At 35.4% G+C, this 23792-nt stretch overlaps 1 protein-coding gene and 1 pseudogene across 2 annotated transcripts in view; one reads left to right on the top strand and one right to left on the bottom strand.

Annotated features, from left to right (window-relative positions):
* ELP3 (elongator acetyltransferase complex subunit 3) overlaps nt 1-23792 on the bottom strand; it is an 87411-nt gene that overhangs the window by 39163 nt on the left and 24456 nt on the right. For both annotated transcript variants that reach the window (XM_044663462.1, XM_044663463.1), the window contains exons 8-9: nt 19219-19380; nt 1355-1481 (exon numbers count right to left, since the gene is read on the bottom strand). In XM_044663462.1, the coding sequence (XP_044519397.1) occupies nt 1355-1481; nt 19219-19380 (289 nt within the window). The remainder of the gene's footprint in view (nt 1-1354; nt 1482-19218; nt 19381-23792) is intronic.
* Nucleotides 3349-4064, top strand: LOC123236943 (annotated as a pseudogene).

Raw genomic sequence — 23792 nt, 5'->3', positions numbered from 1 at the left:
AAAGATTATAGCAGAAAACCAGTCTCTAAAGACCAGAATTGGGCAAGTAGAAGCCAATGATCTCTCAAGACAGCAAGAACAAATAAAGCAAAGTCAAAAGACTGATAAAATAGAAGGAAATATGAAATATCTCACTGAGAAATTGACAGATCAGAAAACAGGTCTAGAAGAGACAATTTGAGAATCATTGGTCTTCCTGAAAAAGCAGAAATAGAAATTTGGACTCCATACTACAAGAAATTATCCAAGTAAACTGCCCTGATGTTCTCCATGATTATTATTCTGTCTTCCATACAGAACAGGTAATAAGTATAGTTCAGCAAAAAGAAAAACACATTAGCAATATCTGTTGATGCACACTTAATTCCATACCTTTAGTTCACCACTTTTCTGTTGAAAGAAGGGAGGTTATGTCAAACCATCAGTCCTGTGAAGGAAGGTAGGGTGGTCCATTGGGAAGAGTTCTGAATGTGGAAATCTGAGAACCTGTGTTTAATCTTGGCCCTACCGATGATTACTTATTTGACCTTAAATAAGTCATTCAACCTCTTTGGGTCTCAGTTCTCAAATTACAAAATGGGGGGTTAGACTATATAGGATGATTTATTGTACTAATTAAAGTTCTAACGTACTTCAATATTATATTCCTTTATATTATAGTGGTTATTGTGCAAATCATTCTTTATGTTTTGCTTATTTTGCTCTGTATCAGTTCACTCAAATATCCTTGAGGTTTTTTTTAATTTTCATATCTGCCATTTTATCCTGGTGTAATAATGTTCCATTACCTTCATACTGAACAATCTGTTCAGCCATTTCCCCAGCAGATAGGCATCAATTTAATTTCTAATTCTCTGACAGCACAGGGGAAAAAATGTTTGTATATGTGGGACTTCTCCCTGTCTTTGATCTCTATGTTTTATTTGTATGTACTTATTTACATGCTTTGTCTTTCCCAGTAGAATCTAAGTTCCTTGAAGGCAGGGGCTACTTTTTTTCTTTCTTTCTTTCTTTTTTTTTTTAATTTTTTTTGGCAGGGGCTACTTTTACCTTTTTTTTTAAAAAAAATTATCTCCAGCACTTGGCCAAATGCCCGGAACATAATAATTCTTATGCCAAAGGATATGATACTTGGTATCAGTTAGTGCCTTTTCTAGACTATTTCCAAATTGTTTTCCAGATCAGCTGGAACAAGTCAGAACTCATTAGTGTGCTTATCATCCCATTGCCTCTCCAATATTTCTAATTTTCATTTTGTGGTGAAATTTTCAATCTCATTTCCAAAAAAATATCAAATACAGGAAGAATATACAAGATATGAAGCTAATTTAACACTTTTTAAATGAATACTCACTGTAAACTGTTCAATGTCTCTTTCTAGTCCCACATTTGGCAAATCTGGCATCATATGTGCCACAACTTTGAAACCTGCATCCTTAGCAAGATGAAATGATTCACACACTGCTTTTACCGTGTGGCCCCTAAAAAATAAAAGGCACAATACATACTAGTTATACAAACAAATGAGTGACAGCATTAACACAGGGCAAGATAATCATTTGGATATATTAGACCAAGAATGAACTGAAGAATCTTAAGGATGTGTGCAACCTTGTGCGTGGAAAGCCTTAAGTCTCAAATAACTGCTTGATCTATTTTTTCTCCTTCAAAGGAGCCTGTAGTTAAACTATCCTGGATGAGACATTGTTTAAGTTCCCTATGCCACAGTTTCTACCTGTTGAAATCTTACTCATCTTCCAAGACAAAGTCCTTCCTGTTCTTCTCAATTAGAAGTGACTTCTTTTTCCTTAGAATTCTCACAGCACGCTTGAGAAGTGGAAAGAGTACTAGACTTGAGCCAGAAAGATGTAAGTTTGAAACCTCACAATGACATTATCTATGCTCCTGGTCACTTGACCTCTCAGAGGCACTGTTAAATGGATAACAATACCTGTAGTACTATCTCAAAAGGTTGCTTTTGAGGTTCAAGTAAGAAAAATATGTAGGGGGCAGCTGGGTAGCTCAGTGGATTGAGAGTCAGGCCTAGAGAAGGGAGGTCCTAGGTTCAAAGCCGGACTCAAGACGCTTCCTACCTGTGTGACCTTGGGCAAGTCACTTGGCCCCCATTACCCACCCTTACCACTCTTCTGCCTTGGAGCCAATACACAGAAGTTAAGGGTTTAAAAAAATATTTATAAAGACAATGGCAAAGTTTAAAGTACTATATAACAAATTATCATTGTTTTTGCCTATCTTATGTACTTATAAAACATAGTATAGTGGAAATAACACTGGATTTGGAGTCATCACACCTAGGTTTGGGCTTGCTCCAAAGCAACTATAATACCACTAGCAATGGAGGCATGCCACTTGAGTTCCCTGTCTCACTTTTCTTATCTGTAAATTGGAGTGTGAAAGGGAATTTTTTAACTCCATTTGTTTATTTTAACTTAATCAATCAAGAACTTAGAGTGCCCCTCTTTTCACACTTAGTCAGTTAGGATCTTAGTCACTTACTCAGTTACTAGAAAAGGAAGTTCACACCCTCAAAGACCAGAAGTGGATCCCATAAGCACTGCCCTCAGTGCTAGACAAATTAAGGAACTATGTTGGTTCCTAAGATGTAACATGGGAGAACTGTTCAGTGGAGAAAAGTGCTTATAAGGTGAGACCCAACAAGAAGTCAGGGACTCTGGATTCTGGTGAACATTTGGATTCTGTGTTAGATTCTGCATTGGTGGCTCTTGCTGAAGAGATTACCACAACTCCTGGTTGGAGACTGGGACCTGAGGGAGCCTTTGTCAGAGTTGAGCTAGATTTCCCCGGATTGGCAACTATAGGGTATTTAGCTAGACAATATTTTCTACCTCTTTCCTATAGTTCCCTCTACTTTGCTATAATAAAGCTACTAAAGCTACTAACAGCCTTGTAACTTAAGAGTTAATTTTTATAAACAGCAACCACAACAACTTTTATAACTTTTAGTGTGACCAAAACCAATTTTAACTTTACAGGAGATAACACACTAACTCTGAGGATTATTGTGAAGCAAGTATCTTATAAATTGCCAACTGTAAAAAGTCATTAAATGCAAACTTAATCCAGAATATAATTTTTTTTAAATTGAGGCATTTTGTTTTATATTACCAAAATATTCAACTATGTCACTCCCCTCATCTCTTCCTAGAGTGATCTCTTATAGTAAAGTATAAAGAAGCAGAAGAAAATAGTTTAGCAGCCACTGCTGCTGCCCAGAAGCTGCTGAATGCCTCCCTCCTCATCCATCCACTGCCTCCATCCTTCCATCCACCATCACCACCACTCACTCCAGGCAGAGAATATCCAGTCATGGATAAAAAATGAACTTAAAAGGCCAAACTGGCTGAACAAGCTGAGAGATACAGTAACATGACAGGCTGCATGATAGCTATAACTGAATAGGAGTTGAATTATCTATCCAATGAAGAGAGGAATCTTTTCTCTGTGGCTTACAAAAATGTTGTAGAGTCCCCAAGGGACAGTGGTTTCAAGTACTGAGTAAAAGATGGAAGGTGCTGAAAAAAAAAATGCAGATGACTTGAGAATACAGAGAAAACTGAGACCAAAGTAAGAAATGTCTACAATGATGTACTGTCTCAATAGGAAAAGTTCTTGATTCCTAAAGCTTCACAAGCAGAAAAAAAGCTTTTGATTTGAAAATGAAAAGACTATGACCCAATTATTTGGCTGAGGTTGCCATAGGCAATAATAAAAAAGGAATAGTAGATCAATTACAACAAACATATCAAGAAGTATCTGAAATCAGCAAAAAGAGTTGCAATCAATGCATCCTTTAAGATTGGGTCTGGCCATGAAGTTCTCTGTGTTCAATTATGAGAAAAATGCAGAGAAAGATTGCTCCCTTGCAAAGATAGCTTTTGACGAAGTCATTTATTGAACTTGATACATTAAGTAAAGAAACATACAAAGATAGCATACTAATAATGCAATTACTGAGAGACAGTTTGACATTGTCAACATCAAACACTCAAAGAGATGAAGCCAAAGCAGGAGGAAAGAATTAACCAGCCTTCCACTTTTGTCTTCCTCATTCTAAAATTTGCACAGTAGGCCATGCTGTGTCACAAATATTACGTTTTTGTTTATTATTTATGACAAGTTTATGTTGCTTCTATTTGGATTTATTTCCCATGTGGTTTTTATGTTTAATATTAGGGGAGCAGAGTCAGTTAACATTTTAGGAATTCATCTGTTTTCATCTTAGGTACCCAATAGGGGAATACAAAACTTTATACATATAAAAATTGGAACCACATGATTATCTCAATAGATGCTGAAAAAGCTTTTGACAAAATACAACACCCATTCCTACTGAAAACATTAGAAAGTATAGGAATAGAAGGGTCTTTCCTAAAAATAATAAATGGCATATATCTAAAACCAACAACAAACTTCATCTGCAATGGGGATAAATTATAAGCATTCCCAATAAGATCAGGCGTGAAACAAGGATACCCATTTATCACCTCTATTATTTAACATTGTATTAGAAATAATAGTAGTAGCAATTAGAGAAGAAAAATAAATTGAAGGTATTAAAATAGGCAATGAGGAGACCAAGCTATCACTCTTTGCAGATGATATGATGGTCTACTTAAAAAATCCTAATCAACTAAAAAGCTAGTGGAAATAATCAACAACTTTAGCAAAGTTGCAGGATACAAAATAAATGCACATAAATTATTATCAGCATTTCTATATATTTCCAACACATGGCAGCAGCAAGAGTTAGAAAGAGAAATTCCATTTAAAACCACCCTAGACAAGATAAAATACTTAGGAATCTAACACAGGAATTATACGAACATGACTACAAAACACTTTCCACCCAATTAAAACTAGATCTAAACAATTGGAAAAGCATTGATTGCTCATGAGCAGGATGAGCTAACATAATAAAAATGACCATTCTACCCAAATTAATTTACCTATTTAGTGCTATACCTATCAAACTACCAAAAAACTTTTTTACTGAATTAGAAAAAAACTATAACAAAGTTCATTTGGAAGAACAAAAGACCAAGAATATCAAGGGAAATAATGAAAAAAAATATGAAGGGGAAGGTGGCCTAGCAGTGCCAGATCTTAAACTGTAATACAAAGCAGTAGTCATCAAAACAATATGGTACTGACAAAGAGACAGAAAGGAGGATCAGTGGAATAGACTAGGGGTAAGCAATCTCAGCAAGACAGTTTTTGATAAACCTAAAGAACCCAGCTTTTGGGACAAAAACCTGCTATTTGACAAAAACTGCTAGGAAAATTGGAAAACAATATGGGAGAGATTGGGCCTAGATCAACATTTCACACCCTATACCAAGATAAACTCAGATTGGGTGAATGACTTGAATATAAAAAAGGAAATTATAGGTAAATTGGGTGAGCACAGAATAGTATACTTGTCAAATCTATGGGAAGGGAAAGATTTTAAAAACAAGCAAGAGTTAGAAAAAAAACACAAAATATAAAATAAATAATTGTGACTACATTAAACTAAAAAGTTTTGGTACAGCCAAAACCAATGCTACCAAAATTAGAAGGGAAACAACAAATTGGGAAAAAAATCTTTATAACAAAAAACTCAGATAAAGGTCTAATCACTCAAATATACAAGGAGCTAAATCAATTGTACAAAAAATCAAGTCATCTCCCAATCAATAAATGGGCAAGGGACATGAATAGGCAATTCTCAGATAAAGAAATCAAAACTATCAATAAGCACATGAAAAAGTGTTCTAAATCTCTAATAATCAGAGAAATGCAAATCAGAACAACTCTGAAGTATTACCTAACACCTAGCAGGATTGGCTAAAATGAAAGAAGGGGAGAGTAATGAATGTTGGAGGGGATGTAGCAAAATTGGGACATTAATGCATTGCTGGTGGAGTTGTGAACTGATCCAACATTCTGGATGGCAATTTGGAACTATGCTCAAAGGGCTTTAAAAGATAATCTGCCTTTTGATCCAGCCATAGCACTGCTTGGATTATACCCCAAAGAGATGATAAGGAAAAAGACTTGAACATTGTACACAGAGACTGATACACTGTGGTACAATTGAATATAACAGACTTCTCTACTAGCAGCAATGCAAGGATCTAGAGCAAGGTTGAGGGACTTATGAGAAAGAAAACTAGCTACATTCAGGGGAAGAACTGTGGGAAGAGAAACACAGAAGAAAAACAACTGCTTGAACACATGGGCTGTTGAGGATATTACTGGGGATGTAGACACTAAATGATAACTCTAGTCCAACTATCAATAATATGGACTTAGGTCTTGATCAATGATACATGTAAAAGCCAATGGAATTGTGTGTTGGCTAAGGGGGGTTAGGGGATTTGGGGGAGAGGGAAAGAACATGAAATATGTAACTAGGAGATAATATTCAAAATTTAAAAAAATTGATATAGTACTTTTGGGTACATTGTGATTTCAAAAATGCCAGTGTTAAAACAGCTCTTAGAAAAGAAATCTGCCTATACATTGGTTTATCAGAGTTGAGGGTTGGGTATTGGGAAAGAGAGATAATCCATTCCAGCCACAGATGCTTTTATTATGGGTACTTTAAGACTGGAGTACTCACAGCTGTGGTAAAAACAGATGTCCCAAAAATATTACATGTCATGTCATGTATATCTGTGGAATACATAATCTCAACATGTACAATTTTATAATTCCATTTTCAAAAGTATTCCTTAAGACAAAGTTTTAATCTGGTCAATCTACCGTGGAGAAGAACAGAAATGGTTCACATTCCATTATTTATAAAGTTACCTGCTGTATGTTTTCATTATTTTTGCTACACTACTTTAATTTGTACTTAAATCATTTTAGCAACCTAAGATCAAATGTATAAGATACAGTAAAAATTGTTTGATATTCATAAAACTACTGCATATTAAGCATGGCAGTAAAACAAAATTTCATGTATTTAACTATTGTAGGTTTTTTGCTTTTGTGATTCTTTTTTTAATATTCCCCTAATACATGTGCTTAAAAACAGTTAACAAGAAAATAACTTGAGATGATGGCTGGCTTTGTTTAATGTTTTATGAAATTTTCATGGACAATCTAGCATAATTTTTAAGAATGTATAAGTTTATGTAAGTGGAATAAAAGTTTTATGAATGAGGGGAAAAAAAAGCAGTTTGGCAAAACTGACACATTGACCAAGTCTGACATCATATGCTAGTGTCCCATATCTCTTTGGTCAAATCATGTCATAATTTAGTAGAACTCAATTTCAACTGTTTTGTTTTTTTCCATTTATATTGGTGTAGTAACTGTATATATAGTTTTCCTAGTTCTGATTACTTCACTTTGCATCAATTCATAGAGGTCTTACCAATACTTTTTTATTAGTTTATGACAGTCATTGCTTTTTACATCAAAGAAATAGTACATTATGTTTATATTTTACAATTTATTTATCCAGTTCCCAATTTACTTTTGTTTTCTTGTTCTTGCTATATAAGAAGTGTTAATGTAAATATCTTGATTTATGTGAAACTCATCTTTTTATCACTGATCTCCTTCTAATACATGCAAGCCAGAGCCTCTTTGAGACAAAGAGAGACAGACATTTTAGTAATTTTCTTAACAAAATTTCAAGTTGCTTTCCAGAAGGGTAGGCATTAATAAATTTGAAAGATCCTCCTAGCTTCAGTATTCCCAATGTAATAATTAAAAATGGGTTTGACAAATGAAAGAATTAAAAAATTGTTGTGGTCACCATTTACAAAAATTAAGTCAAAAGGCTTAGTAGTTTTAGCTTTATTACATCAAGGTAGAGATAGTAAAGGAGGAAATGTAGGAAGGAGGTAGAAGATATATTGCCTAGCTAAATACCCTATAATTGCCAATCTGAAGAAATCCAGCTTAACTCCAACAAAGGCTCTCTTAGGTCTCAATCTCCAACCAGGAGTCACAGTAGTCTCTTCAGCAAGACTCTTACCAGCATAGAATCAATCTCCATGCAGAGACACCAATGCAGAAGTCCTCCCTCAACAAGAGCCACCAAGGCAGCAGAATGAATCAGAATGCTTTTGGCTGGCTTTCATAAGCAGTTTTCTCCACTTCACTTCCTGCCTCTCTGGTTTCTAGTCCTTTTCTTCACTGTAGGATGGTCTATCACATCTCAGCAACCAATCATAGGCTCCTAATTTGCCTAGCATTGCCCAGTGTGGGGGCAGTGCTTATGGTCTTTTAGGACTAATTAAGTGTTAATAATTAAATAAGTATGGAAGGCAGGACTCCAAGTTCTTGATTGATTAAGTTAAAATAAACAAAGAGAGTTTAAATTCTCTTTCACACCAAGACTTCTATTTCAGCATTTGCCTTTCTTTATAGCCTCTCCCTTGGAAAATTTATCTATTCTCACTGCTTCAACTCTTAACTTTACGTAGTTGGCTCCAAAATCTTTATTTCCAAACTTGACCTGAGCTCATCTAAGTATGTAAGGCATATTTCCAATTGTATGTCAATTCTTTGATATGAACATGTCCAAATCATAATTTTCTTCTAAGTGTGACACAATTCTCTCAATTTGTGAGATTTACAAACTCAAAGTCATCTTTGGCAATGCCTTTATATCCAGACCCTCTAATTCTGTTGTAGTGTCATGGAGTACAAGGATTATGATAAAATCTCTGTTCTGAAAAGAACTTGGATCTAGTTGTAATTAAATACACATATGTAAAAATTTAACAACATAACAAGTGATTAAATATTGAGTGGTACCTTTGTTTTTTAATACATGTAGATGTCAACATATATGGTGATAATGATAAAACAGTATATACTATTAAGGAAAACTATTAATACTGACACTGATTATACATATTAAAGACCTGACAAAAGAGAACTTTCCAAAAAACATGCTTGTAAAAATGTTATAGACATTAGGTGAACAATTTTTCATGTATGCTTAATTACTATGCAGCATAGTAATTATTTTACATATTATTAAATGTTAAATTAACTACACTGAAACTTTTCTTGACTAGCATAGCAAACTCTCTTTATATATGCTGAGACTTTCAGGTTGGAGCATGGCTGCCTGTTTAGAAATGAGCAAACCTAGAAGGAACATTGCTTGCTAGAGGAGCTTATCAAGAGCATAAGAGAATATCAACAAACTCTTCAATGACTTAAAGAGACCTAAGCTATACAAAGCATTCTCCCAATTTTGTTAGTTAAATATTTATTATAGCTAGTGTTTAAAATGGGTATCCTTGAATATGTTATATACTTTTATGGGATTTGGCCCATTTTTATTTTATTAACTGAATTTTACTTTTTTCAATTACATGTAGAAACAATTTTTGACAATTGTTTCCTGACATTTTGCAATTCAGATTCTCTCCCTCCCTCCCTTCCTCTTCCCTGAGTGGTAAATGGTCTGATATAGGTTATATCAGTGCTTTCATACAATACATATTTCTCTTGCTGTGATAGAAGACACATATCACACATACAATAAAAAATGAAAGAAAGCATGCACTGATCTTCAGACTCCAACAGTTCCTTCTTTGGCTGTGGATAGCTTTTTTTAATCGTGAGTCCCTTGGGGTTATCTTGGAAACTTGTTTTGCTGAAAACGGCTTAGTCCTTCATAGTTGATCATTGTACAATAGTTTTATTATTGTATACACTGTTCTCCTGGTTCTGCTTATTTCATTCTATATCATTTCAAATAAGTCTTTCCAGGTTTTTCTGACCTCATCTTGTTCATCATTTCTTATGGCACAGTAGTTTTCCATGACAACCATAAACCACAACTTGTTCAGCCATCCCCCAATTGATGGACACCCTCTCGGTTTCCAATTCTTTGTCACCACAAAAAATGCTGCTAAAAATATTTTTGTACCAGTAGGTTCTGGGCCATTTTTAAATACTTAAAATTATTACAGAATTTTACAATTCTTTTAAGTTATATAATGGTTATATCTATTGATTGACTTTATTTCAAGTTCTTGGTCAAGAATGCAACTCCTAAAATATGAAATTAATTGTTTCTATGGGAAAATGAAATGAATTTTAATGAGGTAGTTTAGCCTGGCTATACATGTAATTGTGTGGAGTTTTGTATGTACTTATACTATATACACACACATATGTATATGTGTGTGTATGCCAGAAACTGTGTTAAACCTCTTCATGAATCTTTTCTGGTCCTTAACTAACCAGTGCCTCTCTATTCCTAAGGTTACTTGTACCTGCTTTGTGTTTTATATGTATCTACATGTTAATTTTGTTTTCCCTGAGGTTGGGCACCATTTTCATTTTTCTGCTTGTGTTCTATGTGCTTGGCACATGGTAAGTACTTAGTAAATGCTGGCTGATTGATAGAATTCCCCAATCCCACCTTGTTAGGTTTTATGGGGACTATGAAGCAACTAGAGAATGGCATAGTACACTTAAGTGTTGAAGGTAATAGAACAAAAAGTAAAGTATTGTAATAATTCAGAAGAGAAGAAAGAACATTGTGACTCTTGTAGCATTTGGACAAATTGAAGCTTGGGCTAATCTAAGGAGAATAGAAAGGACTTGGATAGAAGTTAGTGGAGAAAATATGCCAGATGGAGGGAAGCAGATAAAAATAGTTAACATGACATATATGAAAGAGAGTAAAGAAACAGGCCTGACTGAGCAGAAAAATCACGTGCCCTATAAAAAGAAATAAAGTTAAGTGTGTACAATGTGTACAGTTTATAGTAAACTAGGTAGAGGAGTCTAGGCCAGATGTGGACCTTGGATGATAGCAATGTGGTGTGACAGTCAATTCAGTACACTTAGAATAAGAAAGCCTAATCTCAGGTCCTAGGTTTCTACCTAATAGTTATTTAGTTGTAAGTTATTTAGACCCACAGGCCTAAATTTCTTCATCTGTAAAATAATAATAAAAACATTTAGTGGAGCATCTGGGTGTCTCAGTGGATTGAGAACCAGGTTTAAAGACAGGAGGTCCTGGGTTCAAATCTGGCCTCAGACACTTCCTAGCTGTGTGACCGTGGGCAAGTCACTTAACCCCCATTGAGTAGCCCTTACTACTCTTCTGCTTTGGAACCAATACTTAATATTAATTCTAAGACTGAGGGTAAGGGTTTTAAAAAACAAACAAAAAACATTTAGTGGGAGGAATGCTTGTGAATGAATAAGCACACCAAACATAGGGAAAGAATTTAGACTATAGAATTCACTTCCCCTCTTTCCTCTAGCCTTTTCCTCAGTATTGCTCCTTTCTGTTCAGTATCCAGAGAATATAAATTCAATTCAAATAGGTCTTTGACCCATGCCTCTGGCTAATAGCTTGGTTTTTGGACCTCCTACTCTAAAGTGTACTTTATAAGAAAAAAAATCATTTGTTAATGGCTCTTCTTCAATCATTTTGTCAATAATATTTAATACATAATACTTTTGTAGTATTCACTTTAGAAAAATACAAAAGGAGAGTCATGAGATCTTTCTGGCTCAGAACCTGTTTGTGTTATTAAGAATCCCTACAAAAATATACAAAGTATACATACACATGCGCACATGCATATATATATTACGATATAGATATATTGTATATACTGATGTGCCAGGCACAAAGAATACAAGGACAAAAGTGGAAATGGTGCCTAACCTCACATGTATATATACCTATAAAACACAAAGCAGATAAAAGGTAACTTTAACACTTTTAGTAACTTTAGGTAACTTTTAGAAAAGCACTTGCTAGAGACCAGAAAAGATTCATGAAGAGGCTTAACACACATCCTAGCAAGTAGTAGGTATCTGATAAATGCTTGCTGACTTGATTAGACTAGAACTGAATTTTTTTTAATATTTTATTTTTTAGAAACATTTTCCATGGTTACATGAATTCTTGTTTTTACTTTCCCCTTCACCCCCCTTCATCCCCTCCACATCGAACGCGCATTTCCACTGGTTTTAACATGTGTGATCAATCAAGACTTAATTACATATTATTTACAGTTACATTGGTGTGGTCATTTAGTGTCTACATCCCCAACCATGCCCGAATAAACTCATGTGTTCAAGCAGTTGTTTTTCTTCTGTGTTTCCACTCCTGTAGGTCTTCCTCTGAAGGTGGGTAGCATTCTTTTCCATAAATCCCTCAGAATTGTCCTGGGTCATTGCATTGCTGCCAATATAGAAGTCCATTTCATTCGATTTTACCACGTTATATCAGTCTCTGTATACAATGTTCTTCTGGCTCTGCTCCTTTCCCTCTGCATCAATTCCTAGAGGTCTTTCCAGTTCACATGGAATTCCTCCAGTTTATTATTCCTTTGAGCACAATAGTATTCAATCACCAACATATACCACAATTTTTTTAGCCATTCCTCAATTGAAGGGCATCCCTTCGTTTTCCAGTATTTTGCCACCACCAAAAGCGCAGCTATAAATATTTTCTTACAAATCTGTCTATCTATGATCTCCTTGGGGTACGAACCGAGTAATACTATGGCTATATTGAAAGGGCAGGCAGTCTTTTAGAGCTCTTTGGGCATAGTTCCAAATTGCCATCCAGAATGGTTGGATCACTTCACAACTCCACCAACAATGCATTAATGTCCCAATTTTGCCACATCCCCTCCAACACTCATTACTCTCCCCTGCTAGTATTTTAGCCAATCTGCTAGGTGTGAGGTGGTACCTCAGAGTTGTTTTGATTTGCATTTCTCTGATTATTAGATTTAGAACACTTTCTCATGTGCTTATTGATACTTTTGATTTCTTATCTGAAAATTGCCTATTCAAGCACCTTGCCCATTTATCAATTGGGGAATGGCTTCATTTTTTATACAATTGTTTTAGCTCCTTGTATATTTGAGTAATTAGACCTCTGTCAGAGTTTTTTGTTATACAGATTTTTTTCCCAGTTTGTTGTTTCCCTTCTGATTTCAGTTGCATTATTTTTGTTTGTACAAAACCTTTTAAATTTAATATAATCAAAATTATTTATTTTACATTTTGTAATTTTTTCTAATTCTTGCTTGGTTTTAAAATCTTCCCTTTCTCATAGATCTGAGAGGTATACTATTCTATGTTCACCTAATTTTCTTATAGTTTCCTTCTTTATGTTCAAGTCATCCATCCATTCTGAATTTATCTTGGTGTAGGGTGTGAGATGTTGATCCAATTTCCCCAATAGTTTTTGTCAAATAGTGGATTTTTGTCCCAAAAGTTGGGCTCTTTGGGTTTATCATAGATAGTCTTGCTGACATCACTTACTCCAAGTCTATTCCACTGATCCTCCCTTCTGTCTCTTGGCCAGTACCATATTGTTTTGAAGACTGTGGCTTTATAGTATAGTTTAATATCTGGTACTGCTAGACCACCTTCCTTCACAATTTTTTTCATTATTTCCCTTGATATTCTTGATCTTTTGTTCTTCCAAATGAAATTTGTTATAGTTTTTTCTAATTCAGTAAAAAAAGTTTTTTGGTAGTTTGATAGGCATGGCACTAAATAGGTAAATTAATTTGGGTAGAATTGTCATTTTTATTATGTTAGCTCGTCCTACCCATGAGCAATCAATGTTTTTCCAATTATTTAGATCTAGTTTTTAATTGTTTGTAAAGTGTTTTGTAGTTGTGTTCATATAATTCCTGTGTTTGTTTTGGTAAATAGATTCCTAAGTATTTTATTTTGTCTAGGGTGTGTTTCTCTTTCCTCTTCCTGCTGTGATGTGTTGGAGATATATAGAAATGCTGATGATTTATATGCATTTATTTTGCATCCTGCAACTTTGCTAAAGTTGTTGATTATTTCTACTAGCTTCTTAGTTGATTCTCTAGGATTTTTTAAGTAGACCATCATATCATCTGCAAAGAGTGATAGCTTAGTCTCCTCATTGCCTATTTTGATATACCCTCAATTTCTTTTTCTTCTCTAATTGCTATTGCTAGTGTTTCTAGTACAATGTTGAATAATAGAAGCAATAATGGGCATCCTTGTTTCACTCCTGATCTTATTGGAAAGGCTTCTAATTTATCCCCATTGCATATGATGCTTGTTGATGGTTTTAGGTATATACTGTTTATTAATTTTTAGGAAAGGTCCTTCTATTCCTATACTTTCTAGTGTTTTTAATAGGAATGGATGTTGTATTTTGTCAAAAGCTTTTTTAGCATCTATTGAGATAATCAAATGGTTTTTGTTGGTTTGCTTGTTGTTATGGTCAATTATGTGAATGGTTTTCGTAATGTTGAACCATCCTTGCATTCCTGGTATAAATCCCACCTGATTATAATGAATAACCCTTGTGATCACTTGCTGGAATCCCTTTGCTAGTATTCTGTTTAAGATTTTTGCATCTATGTTCATTAAAGAAATTGGTCTGTAGTTTTCTTTCTCTGTTTTTGATCTACCTGGCTTTGGGATCAGTACCATATTTGTAACATAAAAGGAGTTTGGTAGAACTCCTTCTTTACTTATTATGTCAAGTAGTTTGTATAATACTGGAATTAGTTTTTTTTTTGAAGGTTTGATAGAATTCGCTTATGAATCCATATGGTCCTGGGGATTTTTTCTTAGGGAGTTCTTTGATGGCTTATTCAATTTCTGTTTCTGATATGGGATTATTTAAGTATTCTATTTCTCTACTGTTAATCTAGGCAATTTATATTTTTATAATATTCATCTATCTCACCTAGATTGCTATATTTGTCATATAATTGCCCAAAATAATTTTTAATGATTGCCTTGATTTCCTCTTCATTAGAGGTGAGGTCTCCCTTTTCATCTTTAATACTGATGATTTGGTTTTCTTCTTTCCTTTTTAAAATTAGATTGACCAGTACTTAGTCTATTTTATCTGTTTTTTAAAAGTACAAGCTTTTAGTCTTATTTATTAATTCAATAGTTCTTTTACTTTCAATTTTATTGATTTCTCCTTTAATTTTTATAATCTCCAAGTTGGTGTATAGCTGGGGATTTTTAATTTGTTCCCTTTCTAGTTTTTTAATTTGCATGCCCAGTTCATTGATCTTTGCCTTCCCTAATTTGTTAATATATGCATTCAAGGATATAAATTTCCCCCTGAGTAGTGCATTAGCTGCATCCCACAGAGTTTGGTAGGATGTCTCATCATTGTCATTCTCTTCAATGAAATTGTTGATTGTTTCTATGATTTCTTCCTTAACTGGTTTTGGAGAATCATATTATTTAATTTCCAATTAGTTTTTGATTTGCCTGTCCATGTGCCCTTACTAATTATTATTTTTATTTCATTATGATCTGAGGTTACATTTATTATTTCTGTTCTTTTGCATTTGTTTGCAATGTTTCTATGCCCTATTACATGTTCAATCTTTGTGAATGTACCATGTGCAGCTGAAAAGGTGTATTCTTTTTTGTCCCTATTTATTTTTCTCCACATATCTATTAAATCTAATTTTTCTAGGATTTCATTTACCTCTCTTATCTCTTATTTATTTTTTGGTTTGATTTATCTAGATCTGAAAGAGGAACATTTAAATCTCCTACTAGTATGGTTTTACTATTTCCTTCTTGAGTTCTGCCAATTTCTCCTTTAGGAATCTGGATGCTATACCATTTGGTGCATACACATTGAGCACTGTTATTTCCTCATTGTCTATACTGCCTTTTATCAGGATGTAATTACCTTCCCTATCTCTTTTAACCAAATCTATTTTTACTTTGGCTCTGTCAGAAATCATAATAGCCACTCCTGCCTTCTTTTTCTCAGTTGAAGCCAAAAAGATTTTGCTACAGCCCTTCTCCTTAAACCTGTGTATGTCCGCCTGCCTCATATGTGTTTCTTGTAGACAACATATGGTAGCCTTTTGGTTTCTAATCCACTCTGCTATTTGCTTCCATTTTATGGGCAAGTTCATCCCATTCACATTCAGAGTTATAATTATCAGTTGTGTATTCCCCAACATTTTGGTATCTGCTCCTAGTTCTATCCCTCCTTCTTACACTATTTCCTTTTAAATCAGTGGTTTGTTTTAGACTTGTCCCCCCCTTTGATTTACTTCCCTTTCCACCCCCTCCCTTATTATTCCCCTCTTTTAATTTTTTAAGGCCTAATGAATTCCCTCCCTCCTCTCCTCTCCTCCCTTTTTTGACCTCCCCACTACCCTGCTCCCCTTGGTTGATCCCTTCTGACTTTCTCTGAAGGGTTAGATAGAATTCTATATCCCAATGGATATAGCTACTTTTCCCTCTCCAGGTTAATTACACTGAGAGAAAGGTTTAAACATTACCTCTTAATGCTCTCTTCCTCTCCTTTTTATAATAGTATTGATCCCCTCCCCTTTCCATGCTCTCTTTGTGTGGTATAGAATATCCTATTTTTCTTATTCATTCAAGTTTCTCTTGATGCCATCTACTATTCACCCTCCCTCTTTTTTTCCCTGTCCTGTCTCATCTTACACCATTTAGTGCTCCAACCTCTTCCTATGAATAATTCTTCTAATTACTATAATAGTGAATACAGTTTTTCAAAATTACACATAACGTTTCTCCATATAGGAATACAAACAATTTATCTTATTAAGGCCCTTAAAGGGGTAAATTTAAGAATAAGAATTTTCTTCCTTTCCCCTCTGTTTCTTATTTACCTTTTCATGTTTCTCTTGGTTTTTGTGGTTGGATATCGAACTTTCCATTTAGTCCTGGTCTTTTCTGTGCAAATACTTGGAAATCTTCTATCTTGTTGAATGTCCATACTTTCCCTTGGAAGTATATAGTCAGTTTTGATGGGTAGTTGATCCGTGGTTGAAGGCCCAGTTCTCTTGTCTTTCTGAATATCATATTCCAAGCCTTGCGGTCTTTTAGTGTGGAGGCTGCCAGGTCCTGTGTGATCCTGATTAGTGCCCCTTGATTTCTGAATTGTCTCTTTCTGGCTTCTTGTAATATTTTTTCTTTTACTTGGAAGCTCTTGAATTTGGCTCTTATATTCCTGGGGGTTGTCTTTTCAGTGTCTAGTGTAGAGGGTGATCTATGGATCCTTCCAATGTCTATATTGCCCTCTTGTTGCAGAACTTCAGGGCAGTTTTGCTGAATAATTTCTTTTAGTATGGTGTCCAAACTTCTATTAATTTCTGGTTTTTCAGGAAGACCAATGATTCTCAAATTGTTTCTTCTATACTTGTTTTCTTGATCTATCAATTTCTCAGTGAGGTATTTCATGTTTCCTTCTATTTTATCAGTCTTTTGACTTTGTTTTTTATTTGTTCTTGCTGTCTTGAGAGATCACCAACCTTTAGAGACTGGTTTTTCTTTTCAATCTGGTCTATCTGGTTCTTCAAGGCTTCCGGCTGGTCATTTCTGGTCTTGTTTGCTTATCATTTCATTTGATTTGTAAGCCTCGCTTTCCAATTGCAAAATTCTGCCTTTTAAACTGTTATTTTCTTGCTAGATCTCTTCCATCTTTCTCATAATCTCAGATTTGAACTGTTCAAGATCTTGTGACCCATTTTCATTTTTTTGGGAAGGTTTGGATGTCTTTAATTGTTTGTCCTCCTCTGTTTTCTGGGTTTTTTCTGTGCAGAAGTTATCAAGTGTTTGAGCTTTTTTCATGGTCTTCTTTTTTTTTTTTTTTAAACCCTTAATTTTGGTGTATTGTCTTATAGGTGGAAGAGTGGCAAGGGTGGGCAATGGGGGTCAAGTGACTTGCCCAGGGTCACACAGCTGGGAAGTGGCTGAGGCCGGGTTTGAACCTAGGACCTCCTGTCTCTAGGCCTGACTCTCACTCCACTGAGCTACCCAGCTGCCCCCTCTTGGTCTTCTTATTTATTTCTTGGTTGGCCTTGATTGGCATCATTATGTTTTATCTGCCAGAAGGCTGAGTAAGGCAATCTGATTCTCTTTGTATGGAGTTAGGGAGCAGTTTTTTGCCTGAGGGTATTTTGTGAGTCTCTTGGCTTCTCTGGGGACCCTCCTGGGGTCTCTGGTCTAGCTGTTTTCAGGGTCGAGCCCCCATGTTCCTAGCCAGCTGCCCAGAGCTTGGGACTTGGCTCATGCTTGCTCCTCCACCTGAGATTTTTCCCCTGAGTCTGAGCGTACTGGGAGCTGCTGCTGCCTCTCTCAGCCCTACTCCTGTGTCCAAGGTCTTAGTTTTCCAGTCTCCTAGGGTCTCTGGTCTAGCTATTTTTGGGGTCAAGCCCCCATGGTCCTAGACGGCTGCCCAGAGCCCAGAAGTTGGCCCACACTTGCTCCTCCACCTGAGATTTTCCCCTGAGTCTGAGTGTGCTGGGCATTGCTGCTGCCTCTCTCAGCCCCACTTCCATGTCCAAGGTCTGAGTTTTCCAGCCACCTGAGATCTCAGGTCTTGCTGCTCTCAGGGGCAAGCTCCTGGTAGTGCCAGCGAGCTGCCTAGGGGCTAGATTTTGTGCCCCTGCTCGCTCTAACTCTAGAGTGCAGCCTCTGACTCTGGTCCTGTGGGTGGGGTGGGGGAGGATTGATCCACTCGCGTTTTGATGGGAGCTATTTCCCCCACTTATAGAGTGGAAGTGCCCAAACCCCATGTACCTTCAATACTGTGCCCTATTGTGGGGTCCCTTCTTTCATGTGGATTTTGTTTTCTTGTCCTTTGAATGTACTCTATGTCCTTTGGTAAGGAGAAAAAGTTGCCCTGCCTCTACTCTGCCACCATCTTAACCTGGAAGTATGACTAGAACTGAATCTTAAAGGAAAGCAGAGATTACAAAATGTGAAAGGGAAGGTGGCAAGTGCATCAGCATGATATGTATTAATAAAAAAGTAGTTATGTAGTGCTTTAAGGTTTGCAAAATGCTTTACAAATATCATTTTATCTTTACAACAATCCTAGGAAGCAGGTGTTATTATTATTCCCATTTTACAGACAAGAAAACTGAACTAGACAAGTTAGGTGACTTGACCAGAGTCATACAGGTAGTAAGTGTCTGAGGCTGGAGGGGAACTCAGTTCTTCCTAATTTTTGGTCCAGGACTGTATCCATTGCACACACCTAACTGCCTCTTATGTTAAACTCAATCTTTCATTTGACTTAAAATGAAAGTACTCAGCTTCCTTCACATTGAATTTAAAGGCAATGAGATAGTGTAATATATTATTTTATATAGGATCTTTGTATTGGATCGGTGTAAAATACCACTGCGCCATATCAACTTTCAGAGGTAATCATCTTACCTGTTGGTATCTCTGGCTACATCCTCATAGACACTTTGCACTCCAATCTCCAGCCTTGTACAGCCATAAGATAACATATCACTTAAATGCCTCTTTAGGCAATAATCTGGTCGTGTCTCAATGGTGATTCCAATGCATTTTGTGAGGCTTCTTTCAGAGTACCTGGAAAACAAATCTAAAGATAAACCACGTTTTCCCTTTACAGGAAAACCTTGCCTACTCCCTGAAGCAAGGATTGCTTCTCTTTAACTGAGAATTCAGTGCTTCTACAACCACACTCCTCTTAGATGTAATGGTTTGTGAAATAAATTCATCTTTCGGACCTTTCAATCATTATCACATTTAAATAAAAAGCATCCTACATAAATTTTCTCCCTTCCAGTTAATTACTCGATACAAGTATTTTATAATATGTACTATCCCCTAGAGGCTGCTAATCTTAGAAATAACATGCAATAATTATCTTTTTTTTTAAACCCTTACCTTCCATCTTAGAATCAATGTTGTGTATTGGTTCCAAGGCAGAAGAGTGGCAAGGACTAGACAATGGAAGTTAAATGATTTGCCCAGAGTCACACAGCTAGGAAGTGTCTAGGGCCATATTTTAACCCAAGACCTCTGGTCGCTAAGCCTGGCTCTCTATCCACTGAACACCTGGCTGCCCCCAGCAATTATTAATCTTTCTATATGTCTTTTCCTTAATGTCAAGATATTAGGCTGTTATGATAATATATGAATAACCCAGATCAAATTGCTTACGATTTCCAAGAAGGGGGAGGGGAGGGAAGGAAAGAAAGGGGACAATTTGGATCTTATAATTTTGAAAACATGCTGAAAATTGTTATTATATGTAATTGGGAAAATAAAATATCTTTGAATAAAAAGTTATTAGGCTGCTAAATACTAGATTATCTTCCAGTTATTTTAGTCAATAGTCTATGTGCTGATAACCTCTTAGAGAAAAGCAAATCACTTGGAAGAAGGAGTAGGGAAAGAGACTTGGGGAATGAATTTAGAATAGAACATTTTTATTGTTTCCTCTCCCATTAATCATTCTTCTCAATACTTTTAGCCAGAACTTTCCTAATACTCTACTATAAATAAAACCCATTTTGCATATTAGGCTGCTTCCTCTCTTTAAAGAATTTATGGTCATCATACTAAAAAGATACAAATCTCAATCAAGCCATTCCCCAATTGATAAATGGGCAAGAGACATGAATAGGCAATTTTCAGATAAAGAAATCAAAAGTATCAAAAAGCACATGAGAAAGTGTTCTAAATCTCTAATAATTAGAGAAATGCAAATCAAAACAACTCTGAGGTATCACCTCACACCTAGCAGATTGGCTAAAATGAAAGAAGGGGAGAGTAATGAATGTTGGAGGGGATGTGGAAAAATTGGGACATTGATGCATTGCTGGTGGAGTTGTGAAATAATCCGGCCATTTTGGCTGGCAATTTGGAACTATGCCCAAAGGGCTATAAAAGACTGCCTGCCCTTTGATCCAGCCATACCATTGCTGGGTTTGTACCCCAAACAGATCATAGATAAACAGACTTGTACGAAAATATTTATAGCTGCGCTTTTTGTAGTGGCAAAAAACTGGAAAATGTGGGGATGTCCTTCAATTGGGGAATGGCTGAACAAATTGTGGTATATGCGGGTGATGGAATACTATTGTGCTAAAAGGAATAATAAACTGGAGGAATTCCATGCAAATTGGAGAGACCTCCAGGAAGTGATGCAGAGCGAAAGGAGCAGAGCCAGAAGAACATTGTACACAGAGACTGATATACTATGGTAAAATCAAATGTAATGGGCTCCTGTACCAGCAGCACTGCAATGACACAGGACAGCTTTGAGAGATTTATGGTAAAGATGCTACCCACATTCAGAGGAAGGACTGTAGGAGATGAAACATATAAGATAAACAATTGCTTGAATGCATGGGCTGAGGCGGACATGAATGGGAAATAGACCCTGAACAAGGACACATGTTACAACCAGTGGAAATGTGCGTTGGCCATGGGTGGGGTAAGAGCGGGGGGTGAAGGGGAAAGTAGGGGCATAAAGTATGTAAACAGATTAAAAATGAATATTAATAAATGTCTAATAAAAAAAAAAAAGATACAAATCTTAGTGAATAGACTCAGATACATTGTAAGCTCCTCATTTTACAGAAGAGGAAAAAGAACCAGGAAATATCTTTTGTCTAAATCCATACTGGTAGTTAACTGACAAAATTTCAGGAACAATTCTGACTCCAAATACAGCATGTTTTCTACTTTACTATTTCTTGAAATAATGATTCTTCTAATAATCTTTGCAATTATCTCAGTTTATTTGTTTATTCTTTAGTTACACATACAAACTAAATCCACTGGTAACAATATTAGCATTTAACTCCTTTGGAGAATAATTAGAAAATTAATGTTTTATTAACCTCTAATTAATCTCAGAACTAGTTTTCTGTTTTTACTTTAATTCCAAAAATTAAATGTTAATTGGAATAATGCTTTGCACACATATTATATGGAGAGCTATAGTAAAATATATGTAGGATGTAGTCAAGGTTTGAAAATTGTAGCACAATCAATTTATTACAAATATATGTACAGTGAAAAATTGAATTTTCTGACATTAAAATATGGATTACTAAAAAGTAATATAATATATATAAATATATATAAGAAAAGATGTCTATTTTGCTCTGCTGCATACCTACCTTGTCTACTCCTTAGCACTGTGTTCTAATCATTATTGTTTCCAAACAAAATAATAACCAAGTTTGTCTCTATTATAAATTTAAGACTTAAAAATTCAAACATATTTAGTAAATAAAAATACCTCTTCCATTTATTAATGGTTATCACAATTATCTATAATCAAGGTAAAGAAAGATCAAGGCTAATTGACTTGTCTGAATTATAAATAGAGATGGCTAACTTATTATCCTTGTTATTGGCATTAACTGCTATTAAGCTTTATAAATAAAGTATGCTATAAATAGAAATGAAAACGTGTGTAATACCAGTAATAATTGTGACTGGCAGATCATTCTCATTCATGTCTAGGTTTCTCCAGTCAGATGCCCTTTCTTTTAAATTAATGTAACATAAAACCATGAAATGAGAGAAAATTGAAAAAGTGTGACTTTTCCACTCCCAATACATCACTGAAACCTTTTCCAAACCCTAAAATTACTTTCATTAAATTTAACCACATAAGCAAATTGAGAGCATTCTCAAACTACTACCATTTTCAACAAAATTTATAGACACGCAGAGACACATGCACATGCACACAATAAGGACAAAAGAGCATGCTGAACCAATTTCCCCCCTTACTTTTGGTTTCTGATATTTGTTTCTGAGATCTTTTAAATTTAGGCCAACAAGACAAACACTCAAGATTATTTTTTCTTTTGTCATTTGTACAGACACCATTGCTATATGTGGTTTGAATGAAAATGTTCTGCTTTTAATGTGAGAAATGAGAATGGATTTCCCAGTCAATATTTTTTAAAACAATACCAAATCAAATGAGATAATATATTTACAGCATTTTGCAAAACTTAAAATGCTATGTCAAAATAATTATAGCATTACATCACACAAGTGGAATTTCCCTTTCATAGAATTTGTATTTCTGTGAATTGATTCAATTATTTTTTAAATTTACATTTACATTGGGGTTTGTTGGCATTTTGATCTTATTCCTTGCCCTGGCTTCTTAAAAGTCCTTGATCGGGTGGGATTTGCCTAAATTGACTTTTTGAGTTTGTTCCCTAAACCAAGTATGATTAACTATACATCCTAAACATTCCCCACCACCCCAATTGATAAGCCCTGGAAATTGATTAGTGTTTACTTGATAGAGCCAGAGACTCTGCAAGCCCTAGAGAGTTAATATACTTTGTAGATTTAGAGATGGGATGATGGGATGGACTTTCATTTTACAGATAAGGAAGCTGGGGCCCAAAGAGATTAAGACAATTACTTAAAGCCTCAAGATAGTAAGTAGTAAGGCTGGGATTCATATTCAGGTCTTCTGACTCCAAATCCAGCATTTTCTTCATGGTACTATACTGCCACCTATATCAACTTTCCTTTCTGGTAGTATTTGCTTTTCTGTCTTCTAATACTATACTTGTTTTCTGGTTCCCTAGACTTGTTCTGTTGACTAAAATATAGCTAACTTGGTAACTTTGGTTTTGGTTCCTGAAAAAGCTATACAGGTGTAAACTAATTGTAGTCTTCTCCCTAGTTGGAGTAAGGCAGCCTGATGTGTTAGACCAAGTACTAGGCAGAGTCAGGGAGGTCTGGTTTTAAAACTATTGAGTAGATGGGTATCTACTCACCACATTGCCCTAAGCAAGCCCGAGTTATTGTTTCCCTACCTATAAAATAGTAATAATACTGTAGCATCAACTTGTAAGCTAGTTGAAAGAATTAAATGAGGAAATATAAAGTGCCTTGTACACTTTAAAGCACTTTGTTAATGTTAGCTAATAATCTAGTCCCATCCATACTAAAGGAGAAACTGAGCCACAATCAAGAGTTACTCTTGC

The sequence above is a fragment of the Gracilinanus agilis genome, chromosome 2, assembly GCF_016433145.1.
Source record: "Gracilinanus agilis isolate LMUSP501 chromosome 2, AgileGrace, whole genome shotgun sequence".
In the NCBI taxonomy this organism is placed as follows: domain Eukaryota; kingdom Metazoa; phylum Chordata; class Mammalia; order Didelphimorphia; family Didelphidae; genus Gracilinanus; species Gracilinanus agilis.
This window is presented reverse-complemented; position numbering and strand designations above follow the sequence as displayed.